This window comes from Anser anser, assembly GCF_964211835.1.
Source record: "Anser anser genome assembly, chromosome: 2".
Lineage (NCBI taxonomy): Eukaryota > Metazoa > Chordata > Aves > Anseriformes > Anatidae > Anser > Anser anser.
Genome location: NC_139721.1, coordinates 136,650,004 through 136,670,522, shown reverse-complemented (window position 1 = coordinate 136,670,522; position 20,519 = coordinate 136,650,004). Strand labels below are relative to the sequence as shown.

At 40.5% G+C, this 20,519-nt stretch overlaps 1 protein-coding gene across 15 annotated transcripts in view; it reads left to right on the top strand.

Annotated features, from left to right (window-relative positions):
• Positions 1-20,519, top strand: part of DYNC1I1 (dynein cytoplasmic 1 intermediate chain 1) — a 190,984-nt gene that overhangs the window by 8,817 nt on the left and 161,648 nt on the right. For 5 of the 15 annotated variants that reach the window (XR_014578997.1, XR_014578999.1, XR_014579000.1 and 2 more), the window contains exons 3-5: positions 7,746-7,863; positions 9,822-9,936; positions 12,213-12,354. Coding sequence is in view for 8 of the 15 variants with exons in the window: in XM_083822473.1 (XP_083678599.1) it covers positions 7,756-7,863; positions 9,822-9,936; positions 12,213-12,354 (365 nt within the window). In the remaining 7 variants the exon portion in view is untranslated. The remainder of the gene's footprint in view (positions 1-7,745; positions 7,864-9,821; positions 9,937-12,212; positions 12,355-20,519) is intronic. The other 10 variants (XR_014578996.1, XR_014579002.1, XM_083822479.1 and 7 more) reach the window with 5 other exon arrangements.

Genomic DNA, 20,519 nt, shown 5'->3' with positions numbered 1-20,519 from the left:
AGTGTTGTTCCTTCCACTTTGCTTCCCTAAAAATGATGAGAAATTGTATGAGATATTCTACATATTTCTTACAGCAAGAGTTATTGCCTAATTTCTAAATCTTTAGGTATATTGATTTCAGAGATTAATCAGTGTGTGTAGTTTTTAGCCTAATTACATACTCACAAACATCAACTTCAAAGCAAAGTATATTTTTGTTTTAAGAAAGAACTGATATCTGGGTAAGTCTTCCAATAAAACCTGTATGTCAGCAGCATACCTTCTTCTTTGATATCTGCCTGGCAGTTGTCATAACTGGGCTCAGAAGCAGAGACTAGAACGTGCATTTTTCATGTTTGGGTGAACGGCTTGAAGTATCAGGTTCCTGGCCATACACCACTGGGATTATTTCTAGAGAAGGGTAGAAAAGTCAGAGAGGTCACTTCTATTTCCATTCCTCATTTCCATTTTGCTTCCATTCCCCAATAGGCAACAGAAGTGTATGTTTTAATGTCTGAAGTGTTTGCAGGATGGAGAAGATGAATCATGATTCAACTTCAGGAGAGACTAACAGACATCTTGAAGTGTAGTTCTGCATTAGCTGTTAGTATGCTCCTGGGAGGTGCTTTGGTACTGTTACAGTGAAGATCTGTGTAGAACCAAATATTCTCTATAGGTTGTGAAGAAGTGGTGGTCTATTAGCTGCAGATATCATTGAAATATGAGTATTATATAAAAAGACACAGAAGAAATTGAAATTAGAAACATGAAATATTGGGTGTTCATTTGTCTAGACAAGTGATCTTCAGCTGTGGATTAGATTTTGTCATCTCTTTCACATTACCCCTCTCTAAAATCACACCAGTTTATAGCTTGCATTTGGTTCTCTTTGACTATCAAAAGTTCGTCTTGCCAGGTCCTCCAGTTCCTTTCTGAAGCAAGCTGGGAGAGTTGCAAAAGATAGCATAGAATAGATAACATACAGCCAAACAGTAAAAGGTAACAGACACAGAAAGAGAGGGAAATGACCAAGAATACCCAGAGATCTTGTATTCCACAAGGTCAAAACGTTGTCAGGCATGCAGCTGATCGTTTTATTAAAAACCTCCACTCTTTACAGCTAGGGCAGTATTGCTGAGCCAGATCCTGAGGAGGTACAGGTCAGTGTTTGCTGCATCACTGAGGATCATCTCCCAGCACCACGTGAGGTCATTGTGCAGTTATAACTGTGTTTGTTAATGTTCACTGAGGGGAAATCTAAGGCAGTTTAAAAGACCTGTTTTACAATTTGCTTGCTTTGAGGTGGTATATCCTGTGAGTTCTGTGCGACTCAATATAAAGGGAGGATATTTAGTGGTGATACGCAGCAGCTTTGCTGCAGTGACCTGCTATTATGTAATATTTCAATTCTTTATAATTCTAGCTGGAATGCTGCGTTTTTCTCACTTATCTCTAGCAGGTTGTTGCCAGCATCTTGTTCTCTTCAACTCTGATGACTCTTCTGTGGAACTATGCTTGCTGGAATTGAAAAGGTCATGGTAAATTTAAGAGAATGAGGAGGCACAAGAGAACAACATGATGCTCAGGAGATGCTTCATTGCCCCTAAGCCTAGTGCCAGAAGAATGGGCAATAGAAGAGCTTTGCTTCTATGCAGCAGGACCCTGTAATTCTGCTGTAACTGAGTTCTTTTTGTAGAAGGGCCATTATGGAAGAGCAAGAGTGAAAAAATTAAATGGTAATAGATTACAAGGGAAGCATAATTGAGCAGCTGTGGGCACATATCTTATACCCTGCCAGCCTCAAAATAAATAGGCTAGAGATGCACTGACCTGTTGCATAGCAACCAGGAGGTGCACGGTACCAAATCTCTGGATGCTGTGATTGTAAACCTTTACAGAACAAAGTACAAGACCTTTGCCAATCTGCTACAAATGTGCAGAAGCTGAAGGATAAAAACGGTACATTCCCTGAAATCTAACACTTAACAACCGCTTTTATTTATGGATAAATACACGGATGCAGTGTTAAAAGCCTGTCTGTTTTGCCTCAAGGTTATGTAGAAAAAAATCTTAGTCTCTTCAATTTTACTTAGTTTCCCTGAGTTCATTATACAGGAGACTCTTTAAAATACTGCAACTGCTAAGCTTTTGCATTTGCAAATATTTATCCATTGTTGTGGTCTAGTAAACATTGATGTGTCTATCTAACAAAAATATTTAAGTTATGTGACTGATGTCAAGTGCATATTCTGATGCATGATGAAAATAGGTGCTCGTGTATTTACTTAAAAACTGCTGTCAAGAATATATTTCTAGCCCCTCTTGTCTATTTGAAGTGTGTTTCAAACACTATTTTAAAACGAATACCATGGCTTAGAATGCATTTATGCTAGGGTAACAGCTCCCTCTGGTTTCTTGGAGACCAAAGATGTTTATCTGCTTTGTATAATTCATACTTCGCATCTGTACTTTGACTTGTAAAAGTCCTAGGTAGATCCTATGGGAATGTTTTTTATTGTAAAAATGTATAATTCTCCTAACTGTAGGAAATGTGTTGGTTTCTACAAAAGAGATCTGAATGTGGTCCATGATAGAAATGAATCATTTCTTTTTGTAGAAAACTCTATTTGTAATAGTTTCAATAGTAGTAGTACTCCCACTCCGCAAAGCCATTCTTTAACACCAAGAATTGCCAAGTAATATATTTTATTGTGCAACATACTTTATCTTTCAAACCAAAGGCCTTTTTGCGGTTTTGGACTCATGAGTAACTTGCTTTTTATTAAGGCATTTAAATAGTACCTGTGAAGCATCTTCAGGTATCAGATCTCATTTATTTTAGAAAAGTGTGTTAACTAACCAATTAATCATGGTTGGCTATATATGCTGACTAATGCTGTATGTAACTGTGTTTGATTAACCTCTTTGATAATCACAGGTGGAGATTATCACAGAAGACAACATAGGAAATCACAAAACTGGAAAGACTTTGAGGCTTATGAAGTGGTGAATATAGCTCTACTGCAGTGCAGCCTATTGAATGAACAGCATGTAAAAATTCCCCAATTGCCAGGAAGCAATAAAATCTGTAGGCTTTTTTATCTCCTACTAGCTTTGGGAACTGACGTTTCTTTCAAGATGAGCTTGGTGATGGCATACAGACGAGATGCTATTCTAGGAAAGTACAGGCTTAAAGAGGAGGGAGATGTTATACCTTATTTTCGTTTTCTGCTAATAAAAAATTTGGACTGTCATCGTCTTCTTTGACTTTGTTTTTACTCTATTCACCATCTGTTGTGCACTTTGTGCTTCTTGTTTTTTATATTCAGTCCAAGCTATGGACTGAGTACAGTCCACAAGTCCACAAGTACCTGAGCTACCACTGCTTGTACCTCTGTAACTTGAGGTTTTACTCTGGCAAGCGTCAATTTCTTATCTCTGCAGTTGTAGTAGATCTCTTTAGGTGTCTGCGGTTCTTGCCATTAAGCGCTCATAGAAATGGTTCATAAAAATACCTGCTCAAATGTTGCAGTGATGATAATTAATAAAGTCCTTGTAGCTTGTAAAATTGTAATGCTTACTGGCTTGTACCTATAGAAGGACTTGCATGGCTTTTAGTCAAACCAAGGGTAAAACACTATTATTACTTGCATCTCCCACGCTTACATGCTTACTGCTGCCACGGGGGAAATGGTCATGAGACGTTGCCACCTGTGCAAAATGGGTAATGGAGTAGTTCTGCATCCGTCCTCTATAGCAGAGAAGTTTGCATGGACACCATTATTATTTTAAGATTACCGTAGATGACCTTCCAAAGAACTTGTTTCAGCCACTGACAGCACAACAGGAGCTGCTGGGGGGTATGAGGGATGGGATTCCTCTCACCCACTTTGAGACACTTACAGTGGTGATTTTGAGAACGTGACCACAAACCCAGGGCCCTTTATCATCGCTGGGAGAAAATGGCAACTTTGGGGCAAAGCAGAATCACATCCTAGGACACCCAGTCTCTTTTGACTGTGCCTGCACTGATAGTAAGGCTAGCTCTGCATTTACGCTGTGGATGTGCGGATACAGTGAGATGAGCCCAGGAGATGGTGAAGCCCAAAAGTGCAGTCCTCAGGAGCCTCGGCTCTGCGTTTGCACACACCCAGGTGGCTGCTGTCGGATGACCCTGTCATGTGTAAGTGGAATTGGCTTTATTTCCAAGCCCGAGAGAGGACTCTGGGGCTTATAGGATTCATTCAGGGGAAACTGACAGTTTGAAATACAACAGTCAAGTTTCATTAAACATCATGCCAGGAGGAGCAGACTCTTGTATCCAGTGGCTCAAAGAAAGGAGAATTCCCTTAGGGTGTGGGAAGCGCAAGCTTCTCTGTGCAAGGCAGCTCACGTCCAGCCACATCTCAAGAACCTACCTCAGCACTTGGGTTGTGAGCTGGGCTGGGCTGGGAGGACTCTCCTTTTGAAACGATGTCACTTGGCAGTTAACTGGGCCAAATAAAATAAAATTGGATCCAAGATAATGCACTTCCCTTGAAGAGGGGAGTCTGAGGCTGCTGCCCTGCTATGAGAACTATTTCTACATTTAATGCAGTCTTCAGTGTCTTAAATCCTGTGTGCTCCTTCAGTCAGGTAGGTGATTTAATGGCCTCACTCCAAAACATGCTCCTTACTGTTTCCCTCTGACCAGCAGCTTCTTCTGGGCTGTGGAAGATTAGGTTGTGCATGAGCCTTGGGGCTGACATTCAGCACCACAGAGAATGTAAAAAGCAGATAATTTTTAATGTTTGCCTTTATCTCTCTTCCATTTGGCACAGGGAATGACAGTTATTAAGAATTTGTTCCTGGTAATGAATACAGACTGTTAACTCCATGGGCAGTGCCAAACAGAGGGACGAGTACATTGGCACGCTTCCTCTTTGCTAGTTGCTGACTTGGTGACCTCTGTGAAAGGTGGTCACATATCCCTGGTGTTCAGTTTGGGCTAAACCTGTAAATGGCAAATTTGCAGGTTGATAGGCTGGTTGGGGTAGCTAAGGAATGACTATATGCAGGAAGAAAGTAACTTGTGATGAAATTATCTCTATAACTCCAAACTGGCATCGTTCTTTGAAATAAATTAAATACATCATCTTTGTTGTATTTAAGTTCCACCTCGTTAAAAATAGGGCAAAGCTATAATAGAGTTTGATCACCCTGACTGGAGCATTGTAAAGAAGGGGCCAGGCATTAAGTAGCTGATGCCTAAATCAGAGGAAAAGTTAGTTTCCCTGACATTAAGGGAATGAATTTTTAGAAAGCCATTCATTGATATCTGACAAACAGTTTGAAAGGGATGCCAGACCCTCCGGGTTTCTGTCATAAGCCTTAAAATGCATTTGCATATTTTCTGCATAGAAACGGGATTTCACTTTCTGTTGCCAAACTGCAGAACTAAAAGGATGCAAAAACTCTATCTAGTCCAAAGGGCTTGGAGGGAAACTTCATAATAAGAATTCAAATGTGTACAAAAGATTAGGAAAATGACTTCAAATGGGATTTCAACCATATCTGAGAGACCCGCAAATCCTGAGCAGGCTGGTAGGCAAAATACTACTTACACTGTCATTAAAAATCTCCAGGCATTTCTCACTTAAAAATATCTTCACACAAATTAATGTTGTCGAAGGTGCTGTTGCTTAGTTTTATTGATACCAAATACAAATTTTCTGAGAGTTTTGATTTCTCTTTCTCAAACTCCCAACAGCATGGCTTAAGTATCATCATGAATAGGATCGGAGTGAGGGAGGAATAAAAAAATGGTCGTCCTCTGTGCACAGCTAGTGCACCTGGTGATGTGGTTTGTTCGTTGTTTAATGTCCCTCCTAGCTGTACCACGTACTGTGAGTTGTTGTAGGTTGAACCAGGAGGCCCTGGGGTGGGAAAGGTGAGCAGGTCCTGTGCCAGAAAAGGCAGTTCTGCTGCAGTAGGTGCACAGTCTGCAACGGTCCTGAGCAGGACGGGTGTAACTCCTGCTGGATGTTTGGCTGGTGAGCATCAGCACCTGTGGTGTGCTCTGCACACAGACACCCCTCTGGCATCCCTCAGGCTGCTCTTAGACCTGCCATTTGCATTAAACTTTCCTTTTGTGATTCCACGTTGTATTCTGCTCTCTCAGTAGAGGAAAAAGCTTGCAAAGGCAACAAAACATTTGGGCCAGCTACTATGCAGGTGATGTTTTGTTGGCAACATCCTCCATATTGTGGGCTAATTATGCTTTTTGCATTTTGAGGAGAAGGAAACATATTACTGCCGGAGGAATTGATGGTGAGTGAAAGTCCCATATCATTTTTAGCACATCTATTTACTCTCTGGTCATCAACCAACCCAGGGAGTAATGTGGATGGAATTCTACGTGGCGTTGCCATTGACCTGATTGATTTTGAGTTGCAGTGGGGGATGTGGTAAGTGATGTGTGAATTAGCAGTACAGGAAAGGCATGGTTAATGCTTTCCCTGAATGTATGTATTAGCCAGGGCTGACTTTGAAGTGAAGCGCGAAGAAGAAAATCATCACTGATACAGTTAGTTGACAGCCCATAATGACGTTAGATGTTATGATGTTGGAGAATAAATAAATTATCTGTGACTTAAATTATGAATTTGTGAAATGTTGGTGAGGTTTCAGAACTGTAGGAATAGGTTGGTATCATAGAGATCTGATATCTTCAGAGATCTGTCCCTGTTTCTGTATGATACAGCTTCATATCCCTATACTCTTCTGTTTCAAGGCTCACATAACACCAGCATAGGTTGGCTGAGTTTCACAACACAATGAGTGTAACACGGCTTCACATCACTTTCCTACAGAGACTTGTGTTTAAGACTGAATGGTGGAGAGGTGGTCTTTTAGTGGTTAAGAAGTGCTTTTGCCAGATTTGCTTGTTTGACTGGAGTTCCCACAGGAACATGGGGCACACCTCCTGCCTCTTGGAAGGGTGATCTGAGCACAAGACTGCCGGCAGAGCCACGTGCCACCTTGTTAAAGACAAGTTTAGCTCTGTATGGTCGCCTGGTTTTGTACTTTGTCCACAGGCTTTTGGGTGCAGTGGCCCAGCTTTCCCCGGACAGCATGGAGGAGTTTCCTACCCACAGCTTGGTCGGCGTGCTCCGCTGGGGGGTGAATGAGTGGTGGAGGGTACTGCAACGGGGCTGCCGGGCTGTGCCTGGCTGAGCAAGTGGAATGGGAGGGGATGCTGGGATGGCAGTCGCTCAGGGCATGTGCAGAAGCAAAAGCTACCAGATTTTCCATTTTTTGCCATTAAAATTCCTACTTGTCTAGGATACATCGGGCTGCTTGGGGCACATCTCTTTCATGTGCCTAAAATCAAAATCTGTTTGTGGACCTGGGTCTTACAGGCTGGCAGAGATGCTGAAGCTGATGAAAGTCAAAAGACATCAGCTTCAGTGCATAAAAGCATTAAAGCATTAGTTTGAACAGCAGACAAGAATGGGTTTGCTTCACTAAGGTGGTTTTCTAATAAAGACAATTTGGAAATATATTCTATGGTTGGTGATGTTCTGGTCTGACTTCTTGAAAATAAAATTACAAAACAAATACTCTGCTTGCTATGATGTATTCCAAGGGCCAGCATTTATGTAGGTGTATATTTGTAGCAATTTTAGAAGTGCTATTTTTGATGTAAGTATGTGGTGTTTTTTTTTCAGTAGATAGCGAAAATGTTTATTTTTGTTTTCACATTGGTTTCCATATTTTGTTTCCAGCAGAATCAAAATGTCAGACAAAAGCGATTTAAAAGCAGAACTTGAGCGCAAAAAGCAGCGTTTGGCTCAGATAAGAGAAGAAAAGAAACGGAAGGAAGAAGAAAGGAAGAAGAAAGAGGTAAATATGCAGAGTGCCTGCTCATGTCTGCAGAATGGTCTTGCTGAGTATTGTATACTCCAAGATACCTGTCACGTGGAATGAGATCCTGAAACCCACATCAGTCTGACCTTAAAACCAAAATGCTTATTTTTGTCAAGAAAGTTGGGATGAGGGTATTGCTTTTAAAACCAACGTGCTGTCAGATGACAACAGTTTAGACAACATGATGTGTATGTGTGTGTAGAAAGAAAAATTGATTTGCCACGATGCTTTTTCCTGGGCTTTCCTTCAATGGAAAAGGAGTGGAGAGTGCAGAAAGACAGAAAGACATCTTACATTTTTTTGAAGCCATTACAATCTAAATACGTATTTTGTTCTCTGAAGACCAGCTTGATTACTGGCTAAGGCAACAGATTTACAATTATTATTCTCCAGTAAAGTATAACATAATTGCAATTGCATTTTCATCTTCTGGCATGGGTGCATCTTTCAGTTCTGTTAAAGTTTGATTGACATATTAGTTTATTTGTCCTTGACAATATGCATTAGGTTTTTCATTAAGGGATTTGTACTTCTTTTTATTCAGTCACTTAGTGGAATAGAGGTGAGAATTGACAGGGAGTGGATATTCATTTTCATGCAAAGTCAGAGAAGCATTAAGTGATTATGTTTCTTTTCCTTCAAATGTCAACACTTACCATAGTTTAAAGCACCTGTTATCCTTTACTAATAACTGGTTTCCTTTTAAACTGACACTTTAATATTGTACATGAATTTCATGGAATTACTGTGGAAATGTGATGTGATCCAAGAAATCCACGTTCCAGTTTTGGTTGTCTTTTTAATCCTTTTTCATTTGAGACATTTTCGTGCAATTACCGACACACATCCCAGTGAGGCTCCTAGAGGCTCTACGGGAGTCCTCTGTAAACAAGACTTTAAATGTTAACCTTTTCAGTGTTTGTTACTAGTCTGTTAATGAATTAAAGAGATGGGAGACAAGCTAATGTCTCAAGGAACCTATTAAGTTCTTTTCTTTGTCCCCTGCCTCTGGTTTTACATCTTGTGGAGATCCCCCTGTGGTTGGAACTTTCCATCGGCCCATATAGCCAAATCCAGCTAAGGACACCCAGCTCTACAAATTACTCTGTACTGCCTAACTGTGGCACCATAAAAGTGGTACGCTGCCTGATTCTGAAGTTTCTGGTCTTCAAGAGTGAAGTCTAATATTCAGTTAGATGCATAGGTGGTACAGAAGAGTTTTCTAAAACCTCATGTACTATGAGATACTTCAGGCTAGTTCATGGGATGAGCTGAGCTCAGGTATGTTCCTTGTCTGTAAAAGAAAAGTAGGAGAGTTTTCCTCTGTCCTGGCTGCATCCAAATTTGAGAAGATGGAGAAGCTTCTGAGCTTCTAGATTTGACATTGTATCTACACCAGTATCAACAGCAGGCTGGGGCGCTGTGCAAGTCCCTTGTGTCCTATGCTCTGGTTTCAACAGAGAGGGAAGCCTGTCTGTTTGGAGGCTAGACAAGATCAGCCAATTTAGAAGCAAACATAGGATCCAAAATACAGAGGCAGGTGCCTCCAGACATTGTCTATAAGAACTCTTCTGGGATTGCTATATTTAAGGCATGATAAAATGATAGGCACAGCCAGTTGTATTTTGTGTTGCAGCTTATTGGTTACTGCACTAGTCTACAAAGTAGAAAATGGGTTCGGTTCTCTCATGTGCTTGGGAGAAGGGCAGCAAGCCTGGTTCTTTCAATGGACTGCTCTAACCACTTGTCTGGAGTACCACTTCTCTCTGTCTGCCCTACTAAATTAGAGAATGATGAGCCAAATATAAGGGATTCTGGCTAATGCAGATGTTGCTTCTCCTGTTTCTGTGTTCCAGTAGGCCTGAGAAATCCATTCTATGTGGATAAAACGTCTTTTTTTTTTTTTTCTTTTTCTTTTTTTCTTTTTAATTCAGGCTGATCTACAGCAAAAGAAGGAACCAGCTCAAGAAGATTCTGACCTAGACCGCAAAAGAAGAGAGACAGAAGCTTTGTTACAGAGCATTGGTATATCTCCAGAACCACCTCTAGGTATTTAAGAGGAGCATACTGTGAAGCATTCAGTTCTGCCATAATGAATGCCTTCTTTCTAATAAAGCATGCTTTGCTTTTTTGATTTTTGGCTGTATTAGTGAAGTGAACTCTTCTGTTTGAATGCCCACCATACCATTCACATATACCAGCTCATGGCATTTTGAGTACTTATCATTGCCAGAAACACCCGTTTCATTTCTTCAAGAAATTTTTGTGAATGTAACGCAGGTTGGTTTTGCATACCAGTAGTGATTTCTTTTCTGATGGAGTAATAGATCTTCTATCACATCTATCTAATGACCCACAAAACAATATAATAAATTCTGTACTTCATTAGCCTCAAGTGGTTTTTTTTTCATAAATACAGATTAAGCATTTGCTAAGGAAGGAGGAGCAAAGTTGTGTGGGAGCTCCCATTAATTTTCTCTAAAAATCAAGCAAAATGGGAGAGGAGAAATAAAAAGACAAATCACAATTACCAAAAAACTTATCATCAGATCATTATTGTAGATTTCAGATCTGGTTCCATGTGCTTTAGTGCTTTTTTGTTGGTGGTGTTTCAGTTGTGGAATATAAATTTCAAAGTTTAAAAATACATGTGGCAAAGTTTATAGTATCTTGAATATTGGTTATCTTGATTAAGTTCTGGCTGACACATTGTGTGGCCCCAAAGTGAGAACTTCATAAACTATATTTTGTAAATTATATAGTGATATTACAAAATCAGATACATTTTTAATATCTGAGCATTTAAAATTTCTATTTCAATTTATATATATATAAAATTTATTTATGAACTCATTTTATCTTTCAAAGAGGATACGTTTCCATATATGATAAAAATAACACACATTCATGTTGTAAATTATCAGTTCTTATCTTAGTTAATTATTATGTATTTGATACTATCAAAAGAACATGAAGATTCACATATGAAATGATCCGTCTTAGATAAACAATGGCATTCTATCCTCTTTCATTCCCTATGTATACACTGACAATTAATACACAAAGGAAGCTTTAATTCTGCCTTCACATACGCGTGTGATACCCAGATCCCACTGTGAATATGGACTATGTGTGAATATACATAAACAGCCATGACATACCTGTAACCTGCCAAAGGGCTGTCATGAGGATGAATTCACTTTTCATGCTGCAGTCATTTCTGTGACAATCTCTAGTGAGAATCCATGCAAAATGTTTGACCACATGGAAAATCCAAGTCTCTTGACAGGTCTGTCATTATACATTATAGAGCATAACAAAATAGTATAAAGTTTCACTCTGTAAAATCTATGAAAGGAAATGCACATGATTTAAACCAAATGGAAAACTGCATTTTTGCATTAAAACTCTTTTTGGTGTTTTATTCAGTGTAGCCGCTTTGAAGAATACTTGCATTAAACCTTGACTTGAGCCATCTCTTCATTTTAAATACTTTTGAGAAACCATTTTAAAAGAAATCAAGATATTTCTACTTTTTTATTTTTTTACTTCCTTGCTGAAGAGCTTAAACTTGGGCTGACCTTGAGCTATGAACTTCCTTTCCTGTTAAAGGAAACAAAACTGGATTTGCATGAAATATGCTTCAAAAGCCCTGGCAAGCCAAAGAGAAAATCATTTCTAGAACTTTTGCAAATAGTATCTAAACCAAGGGAAACTTTTCCTTGAGTGTTGAAATCATGTCCCACCCAAAATGGCAACCTTATACAACCTAAATTACTTAAGAAAACATGATCACTAAGCAAACTAATGTGTATTCTCACCATGTTGGGAAATGATTTTAACTAGCTGGATTTCCTTATTTAGCTTTTATTTGGGATGTCATTTCTGCACTGTAGTCTTAGAACATATCTAATGGACATTGGCTTTTAATTTAAATGGAAATTTTGAAAAGTTTGCTTGCTCTGTTGCCTCCTTGACATTACCAGAAGAGTTCACTCAGCTTTCTGACAAGACAAGGCCCTGATATTTCTTCATATCTTTAAAATCTTTTGCAAATCATCTTTGAAATATATACGAGAAAAAAAGTGCTGTTTCCACAGATCTCTCCTCCACTGATAAGCTGTAGAATCACATTGGGCTTTCAGTCCTGTCTAAATTCATGTCAGTTTTAACACTTCTAGAAGACTTAAAATTCACTTGACTCTCTTCCTTTTCTTTTTCTTTCCTTTCCTTATTTGCTTTCACCATTTCAAACTCTCCTAATCATTCATCCACTATCATTTTGGTCCATTGGTTTTGATTTGTCTGACACTGCTCTTCATCAGTGCAGTCGCTGCATGTGTTAACATGGGATACCTGTTATTTTCATTATTTAGTCCCAACCCCTATGTCTCCCTCTTCGAAATCAGTGAGCACACCCAGTGACGCAGGCAGCCAGGACTCTGGAGATCTGGGACCCATAGGAAGGTAAGACACAGAGACAACGGTGTTAAATAAATCTGTTCACTTTGCTCTCAATTCCCTGTTTTTTACCTTTGCTTCCATAAATAAGAACATGCTGTATCTAGTGTGTACTTTTGTTTCTTCATTTTCCACTGTGTGTCACCATCAAATAAGACTGGTTTTAGATGTGAGGTAAATAAATGCATGCAGCAAGATGATTTTAAGATATGAGCCAGAACCTTGTATTGGAAAGAAAAGCTGAATTTATGGTTCTAAAGAAGCCAATAGAAATCTGTTATTCTGTGTGGATATAAGCTAAAAATAGGGGAAGTGCCCAGTTACAGTACCTGTTACTCATGTGATCGTTTACAGTAATCTTTGTTCATATAACCAGTCCCCTGTGAGGTCCTGTAGAGTGCATCTTTCTGTGTGTAACACCAGGCTGTCTTGGGTTCTTACAGAGCTGTGCATTGCAGTGTGTGGAACTGGCAGTGGTAGAGCAGAGCTTGCATAGAAGCAGGCTGGAACACCCCGGGACCAACTGGCAATTTCGTCTTAGAAACTGTGGATATCAGAGGGTGGGAGGGAAGCGGCTCTCTTCTTGTGGAAAAGGGTGGTGGTGCGTGTGTAAGGGATGGGCACGAGAGCAACCTTCGTGTCTTTGTTCATATGGCCAAAATTTGAAATGCAAGTCGCAATTCCTGAACAATTCCTAGTCTGGAGTAAAAGAGTAATGAGGATGCTGCTGAAAAAGTAAGGAGGATGCTGCTGTTGAAGGAGTAAGGAGGATGCTGTGTTCAAGTAAGAAGAGGCCCAAACAACTGTTCTGTGAATTTTGAAAAATGTAAAACACGGGTCCAAATAGCTCTTTTTGTGTTAAACTGACTCAACATAAAACCAGCTCATCAAATCTGTAAGCCAAAAACCCTGCTAATGGCTTGAAAACACAGTGATTGCTGTCTGCAGTAAACAGCTGTAAGGAATAGGTGACATCTACCTACATAAACACTAAAGTCACAGAGCTTCAGGTCATCAGGTTTAATACCACACCAGCCTTCTGCTTAAAAAAATTACAACAGCTGAAATAGGTGAAAGTATGTTTTTTTCCCCTTCAGCCAGATGCAGACACCTTTCATTGAGATGAGGAGGTTGCACAGCTGCTGCTGAAAGCTACTCAGCCCTTCTTCTCTGTCTACCCTCTAGAAGGAATGGAGTTTGTTAGGTAGGAAAGCTCCAGCCTGTGAGATTTATCTGTTCAAAACATGGAAAATAGTGCAATGCTACATTCATAAGCAAATGCAGTACACTTCAGCAAGTCAGAATACTTTGAGCAGAACACAAAATGTTTAGACTACTGTTCAGGATAAAGTTATTTCCCACAGTCCTACAAGTAGCTGTGACAATGCTGGCTGGAGACTTCTGAATTCCTGTTTTTCTTCTGAGCTTTAAGGGATAACTTTTTTGATCTTAAGATAGTGAAATGCCCTTGGAGGAATGTATTTTAATATGGCCTACACTAGCACTTCAAATTCTGCCCGCAACAGCCAACAAAATCATGTGACCACATATCCTTACAGAGGAGAACTGAATTTGTTGTCTTCTTCAAAGCTCATGAGGCGCTACATTGTGGGATATCATTTTAGATCCATTTTCTGGATTATTGAGACGTACTGGGAATTCTGTGTTAATTCCGAGACCTTACTTGCTGTCCACGGGTTTGCTTGCCATCCTCTGTGGTATTCAAAATGCTGTATTTTGTACCAGGACAGCCAAGGGTGTTTGTGCCTGGCGTGACTGACGTGTGGTAATGGAAGTTCCACAGGTCAACGTCCAGGCCCCCGGGAATCCCTGTAACCAGTGGGTAGCTACTGGGTGGCGGTGAGCTTGTCACCGGGTGTGGGTAGGGGTGTGCGGTGTGTGTTTGTGTGCACGAGTACACTCAGTGTACACGAGTACACGTGTGGGGGAGCTGTCCAACTTGGAGAGGAAGGAGGCTACTACTGCATTTGAGAGAGGCCTTATTGAGAGCTCTGAAGAAAGCAAGAGATCTTTGTGTGTGCACATGTGAGACAGCAGTTGCTGGTGCAGAACTAGGTTGTGTTCATACTCCTGTGAGATGTTGGCACCTGGCAGTTGTCAGACTCAATCTGTTTATCAGGTATATCTGAGGCTTGTTTCCACTGGCAAGCACCTGTGATTTCTTATAGAACAGTGAGGATAGCTGAGCTAAGTCTAGAAATCCAAGTTTCTGACAGCCACTTTTCAGGAAGGTTCTTGATAAATTGTGAGGGTTCAGACAGTGTTAAGTAGGCCTTGTCCTGGAACCACAGACCTTACATAAGAAGATGAAAACTAGCTGATAGCTTGTTCACTATGGAAACTAGTTATATGGGGTGAAGAAGGGCCCCATCAGGCAATGCATAACAGCAAATTGGCATTGAAGCTAGACAAATATAAAACCAGAAAAACTTTGTAAAATTTTAATGATCAGACAAATTAATCACTAAAGCGATTTACTTAAAAACTCTATTGGATCTTCTATCACTGGACATTTCTCATCCAGGATAATGTGCCTGCCCAACAGGCAGATAATAACTCACACAGCCATTCATTCAGAAGAGTCATACAGCATTTTGTTGCGCAGGAAGAAAAGCTACGTGGCCACAATAGTCCCTTTTGGCAGAAGATCTATACATGAGTAGTGCTGCCGGCCTGCAGCACCATTGTCCATTATCTCCAGCATAATAGCTCGAACAACATTGCCTTTTCCCTGATGACATTAAGCTTATTAGGAGAAGGTGTGGGGAGGACTATGTAACAGCACTAAATTATGGAACCTTTTCTGTCCCGTGTAGCCCATGTTTTTATGGTTTTTTTTTGTTGTTTTTTTTTTTTTTGCTGGTTGACCTTTAGTACCACGTTGCTATTTGTCATAGCCTTTTCACTAAGGACAACACCAGGTTTCGGGAGCATTCCAATGTCCCGTTTGATACATGACAGGACAGTGTGACAGCAACAGTAAGAAAGAGCATATGGTGGTGCTTGGAATTACTTTGAATGCTTTCAGTTGGACAGGACAGGAAATTTTTTTCTTGGTTGTAGTGGGGATCAATTCTGGGTAAGCAGAGATGTGTTATATGTTGATTCTGGAAGACTTTACCATAACTGTAAGCTTAAGAAATAGGTTTGGCACATGCTGCTCTTTGTTACCAAGCTGCTCTGAACAGTTCATTACAGCCCTATTGCACAGAGAGCAGTTTTCCTATTTCCACATGGCTTTGCACACCCTGCTTTACTTCTCTGATGACTCTGTTGCTTGTGCTACACAGATAGGACAGGAAAATTGTATCTCAGCCTGAACAGATTCCTAGCTCTGGATGTTAATAATTCACAGGGCTTTCCGTTATGATATATTCAGACATGACTCATTTGTTACTATGAGTTATGTTGTGGGATCCCATGAGGTTTCTCCTTGGAGTGGAGTATTCTCTGTCTCTTTCAGGATAAGTGTTTTGTTTAGGGACATTGATGCCCTGTGTTCTATTGCTCATAATCAGCTTATTCATCTGTGCACAACTGAAATGCCGATTTCAGGTAACTAGATTTGAGTAAATGTTGTTAATAAATGGGCTGAGTTGAAGGCATTTGCTCAGAGCTCCTCTGCTATAGCATGGTGCAAATCACAAATTGACTTCTTCTAGGAGCTTCGGTATGAGTGATAGCTTTATGCATCTCAGCCTTTCCTAGCAGATAGTCTGAACTTTTGCTGCATTAGGGTGCCAGAGAGGACTCGAGCTATCACAGTATAGCTGTCATAAAACAGTGCCCATGGAGAGGCATGGTTTGCTAGCTATCATACCTCAGACATTCTTAAATCTCATCTCCTCAGTGCTCACAGCTCTGAGCAGCATGTTTTTGTTATCTGGGGGAGTATACAAGGACAAACCTTACACAGTGCTTCAAAGCTAGGTTATGCAATATTAGGTATTGTGGGTTAAGCCAGCTCTCCGGAAGAGCCTCAGTACCCTGTCACAGATAGAGCCAGAGCACTAGGGTTGGTCTGGACTTTGCATGCAAGCTCAACGTAAGACAGTAGAAATGTCTGTCTGCTGGAAGGATGCGCTCCTGTGACCAAACAACTTCCGTGTGCTAATATTAGCCTGCTCCGGTGTGTATCCTTGTGTTACCTGGAGGGTGTCTGTGTTCTCAGCCTGGTGTATTGCACGCTTGGAGGAGCTCCATTTGGGGATGAAGGTGTGATTTAGCCATGGGGCCCTTTTTTTTTTTATCTTTATCCTTCACTGCTTCTGTATGTTCCCAGTTGGGCTCATTACCATACCGTTATAGGTTTGCACAGTGGCATCCCAGTTATTGTTGAACTGGGTTTTGTGTGAGTGCAGTAAGTTCCATGCATGTAGCACTTCCCTGTGTGCATTTTGCACTGGAACACGAGAATCCCATTAGGCTATGTATAAGGCTTCCCACCTTCCATCTGCTCAGTAAAATGCAAAAGGCTCAGCTGCCTTGGACATGTAAAGGTTAATGGTTGCCTTTCTTTGCAGCAACTTCAGCTGTGCTCTTTTGATTTCTAAATTGCATATTTTGCAGCCCATACGTTTAGCTACCTGGTTATTTTATGGGCTACCATAAAGACAAAGACGATAGGAAGCATTCTGCATCTTCTGGTAGCTGCTATCAGAGAGTGGTTACTTCAGTGTAGTCTTTTATCTGCTGTAATATAATTCAAGCATCCAGGTTGATTATTTCATACTATTTCTCTCACAGTCCATTAGTTTTGGTGTTTTTGTCTAGCTACAGCTACTCATTTCTATAATTGTTGATCTTGCTTGGATTAGGGCACTACATAATACTTAGTTTAAATGGTTTTTACTTGGATTATGTTGTTGCTCCATTGATAGCATAGTTTTTGAAATGCATTTGATGCACTGAAATCGGTTAGCTTCCTTCAGAGCGTGGAGTTTATTTGCAGTAAAGCTTTGCAGGGTCAGTCCTTGCTAAGATGAAGCTGTAAATATTTTATGAGAGTTAGTGAGTAAATAAATTTGAGCATAGCATTAGGTAGCAAAGGAAAGAAAAAATAAAGGGAAATCAAATCTTTCAAAGAAGTTCTGTAGCACTAATGTGCAATTTCTCATAGGAGTTAGACCACTACGTAACCCTGGCTGTCTCATCATCACTGCAGTTTTTTATTTCTAAGTGAAGAGTTGCAGCCATCCTAGGAATAGAACAGCTGTCTGTAATGCTGGAGGGCTTTTCTCGGGGGAGCTCTATCGCCTTTGGTTGGGGCTGTTGGCATACTTTTTTGTCCACTGTGTCAGTTCATCTTGCAGTGACTGTGACCTCTGAATGTGTCCCCAGATTGTGTTCCAGACAGCACAGTAGCAGCTGTCACATCAGCTTGGATGTTCTTACAGACAGGGAATCAAGAGCATGTCTTCTGTTCTCTTATTCTCTTTTGAAGTTTGCTGACAATATTTGTCTCCGTCTGTGTAAGTTTTCATCAGATGTGACTCTGAGTTTCTTCCATCTACCGTGCATGCTTTGAGCCCTTTGGGTATAAAAAGAATACCTCACGATATGTTTTCTTTCACCGTCTAGATGACTACTCTCAGTTTGTACTGACCTGATGCAGGGAGAAACAGACGTAATTCCAGACCTTTTTCTCTGTGTTGTATTATTTACTTCTTTTTGTGTAGTTATTGAGCGTTCTGCTTTGATACAACGCCTAAACACACACATTGGACTTGAGTTAATTCTACATTGCTTCATGTCTGAACCTCAAACACAAACATTTCTTCTTTCTCAGATAATACAGTCACAGGGAAGGAGGTAGCTCTGGAGCATCTGGGCACTGAATGAGTCAGTGCATGGCACTTACACAATATATTTACCCTTTTGCAGTTTTGTATGTAATCTTGCTCACTGTCAGTCAAGTCAAAAAAGGTACATCTAGTCAGTAAGTGTGTTCTTTGCCACGTAACAATTTAAAGATTTTGTTTGCTGGTCTCTCCTAAGTGTATCCAAATGTCACTGAAGTCTTTATGGTCTGTGCTTTACAGGCTTTTTGCCTGAAAAATCAGACTTGGCAACTCAGCTTGTATTTTCACTGTTTTATTTTTAAACAACTCCTTACCTAGTACAGTAATATAACGCATTGATAAGCTGAAGAAAGGGTACCAGGATGCTTCTCCCCTTTTTAGATGTCTGCTTTGCTGTTCAGTTAGACACATGCAGAAGACAAAGGAAGAGGTCAGATCCTGTTCTCTGGTTCAGTTGGACAGGAAGGTTTGGCTGTTGTAGTGGATTGTCTTTTACAGTCCGTGCAGCATATTGCCCATCCTCTCTTTAGGTACAGAAAACATCTCTTATAGACCGTAATAAAACACACATTTCTGTAAGATCTGCTAAAACCACTGCCACATAACCACATTGCCTAGGGCTCAGCTGCTTTATCATTAAGTAAGTGTGTTTGACAGGTTCTGTGCAATGATGCTGTTCATCATTGCTGCTTAGCTTTAAATTCTCCGCACTTCATTGCATTACCCATTTCACAAATGACAGGGATCCTTTGTAAATGTGACCAGTACAAGTGGGTCTATGTTGTGTTGCCCCAGGAGCAGCAGCTTTAACTGTTATTAGTAGCAGGTTTTTTTTGGTTGTGTTTTTTTTAAGACCAGTTTATATGTGCAAAATGACTTTTAAATGGCTGTTTTAGTGGCATACATATTTCATAAATGTGCTGAGCCAAAGGGAAGCACGGAACAATGTAAAGACTTGAAGAGAGCTGCAGGAAAGACCAAGGGAAAATAGCTACTTTATGGTGATCTTCACTTGAATGGTGTTTTATTCAAAAAAGAAGGTTTTTAACCCTAGGGACTGTTGTGCAGCACAGACATGAATCTGAGTAGAGAGCCAAGAGAAAGATCTGTTTGGTGGCTAGAGGCACATGAGGTAACCCGTGGGGTACTGGAGTTGTCGCTCTGTTTTGGTGGGTTTGGGTTTGGGATGGGATGTTTGTCGTTACATGGCAAGGCAGAGTTATACATCCCAGCTGTTCAATTTTCTCCTATATTTGCCATGATACCCTCACCAGGATCTCTTGGCACATGAGTTTCATCTTACAGTTTCTTTCAGTGTTAGAGGCCAAATTGTGCCTTAAGTCTGGCCTGAATCTTCTTGGCGTGTGAGAAGCAGGAGTGACCCGGGGGCACCGTAGCTGCCTCAGCTATCATTGCGGTAGGAATTCTGCTGCTTTTTAAAGCAAAGCAGCGAATCTCTCACACTTCCCATTTGCAACCCATTTATGTGACAGGAGCCATGCTGGCCGATCCTTTTCCACAGAACACAGACTGCTCAGTGTGAATGCTGCATGGAGCTGCTTGCACACATCGTGGCTTGCCCTGTATAGGTCCGTTTATACGGGGCTGGAGGAAATGGTGGGTTTCTTGCATCCTATTCCCTCCTTTTGTGCCTGCACAAGAACAGCCACAGTCCTACTCCTTTACATTCAGTGTATATTTAGCACAAAATATCTGAAGCCTCTCCCTGCCGATTTTTTTTTTAGCCTATGAACATAAGCAGACACCTTCGGGACTGATATTTGGCAGTTGCTTTCAAGTGTCTGCACATCTGACCTAGAAAGCAAGAGCGTTTCTCAGTGCGTGCCAGTTACAAAGTCAGAATGGTCCATATTAATTAGAATCATCTGCAATCCTTTTAGCATGTGAGCCTGTGGCATCATTAAGGATTTTTGTGCTTTCATTCCTGAAGGATGGATAGAGTTCAGTCCTCCAGATCTTTGATTATTTTTCTCATTAGCAAGCATCTCCATGCTATAAATTAAAGGAGAAGGGAAGATTGCCATTCCCAGGGTGCTTCATAAAATGCCTTGGAAACCTGAGCCCCAGCTGCATCCAGAAGAAAATAATATTAATGTTTAAAGCCCCACTTAACCATTTAAATTATCAGCTGTAATTATTTTTCTCTATCTTTTTCCAGGCATATCATGCATATATTTAGTCAGATAATCAGATTTTTAGGGGACTAAAACACTAATGCTTTCAGAAAAAAACAGGTCATTTTATTAATCTTTAAAACAACTTACTTGCTAAGGCCAGCTCAGCCTAAACAGAATTTCTCTTGCATAGAATCTCATCTTGATTTAATTA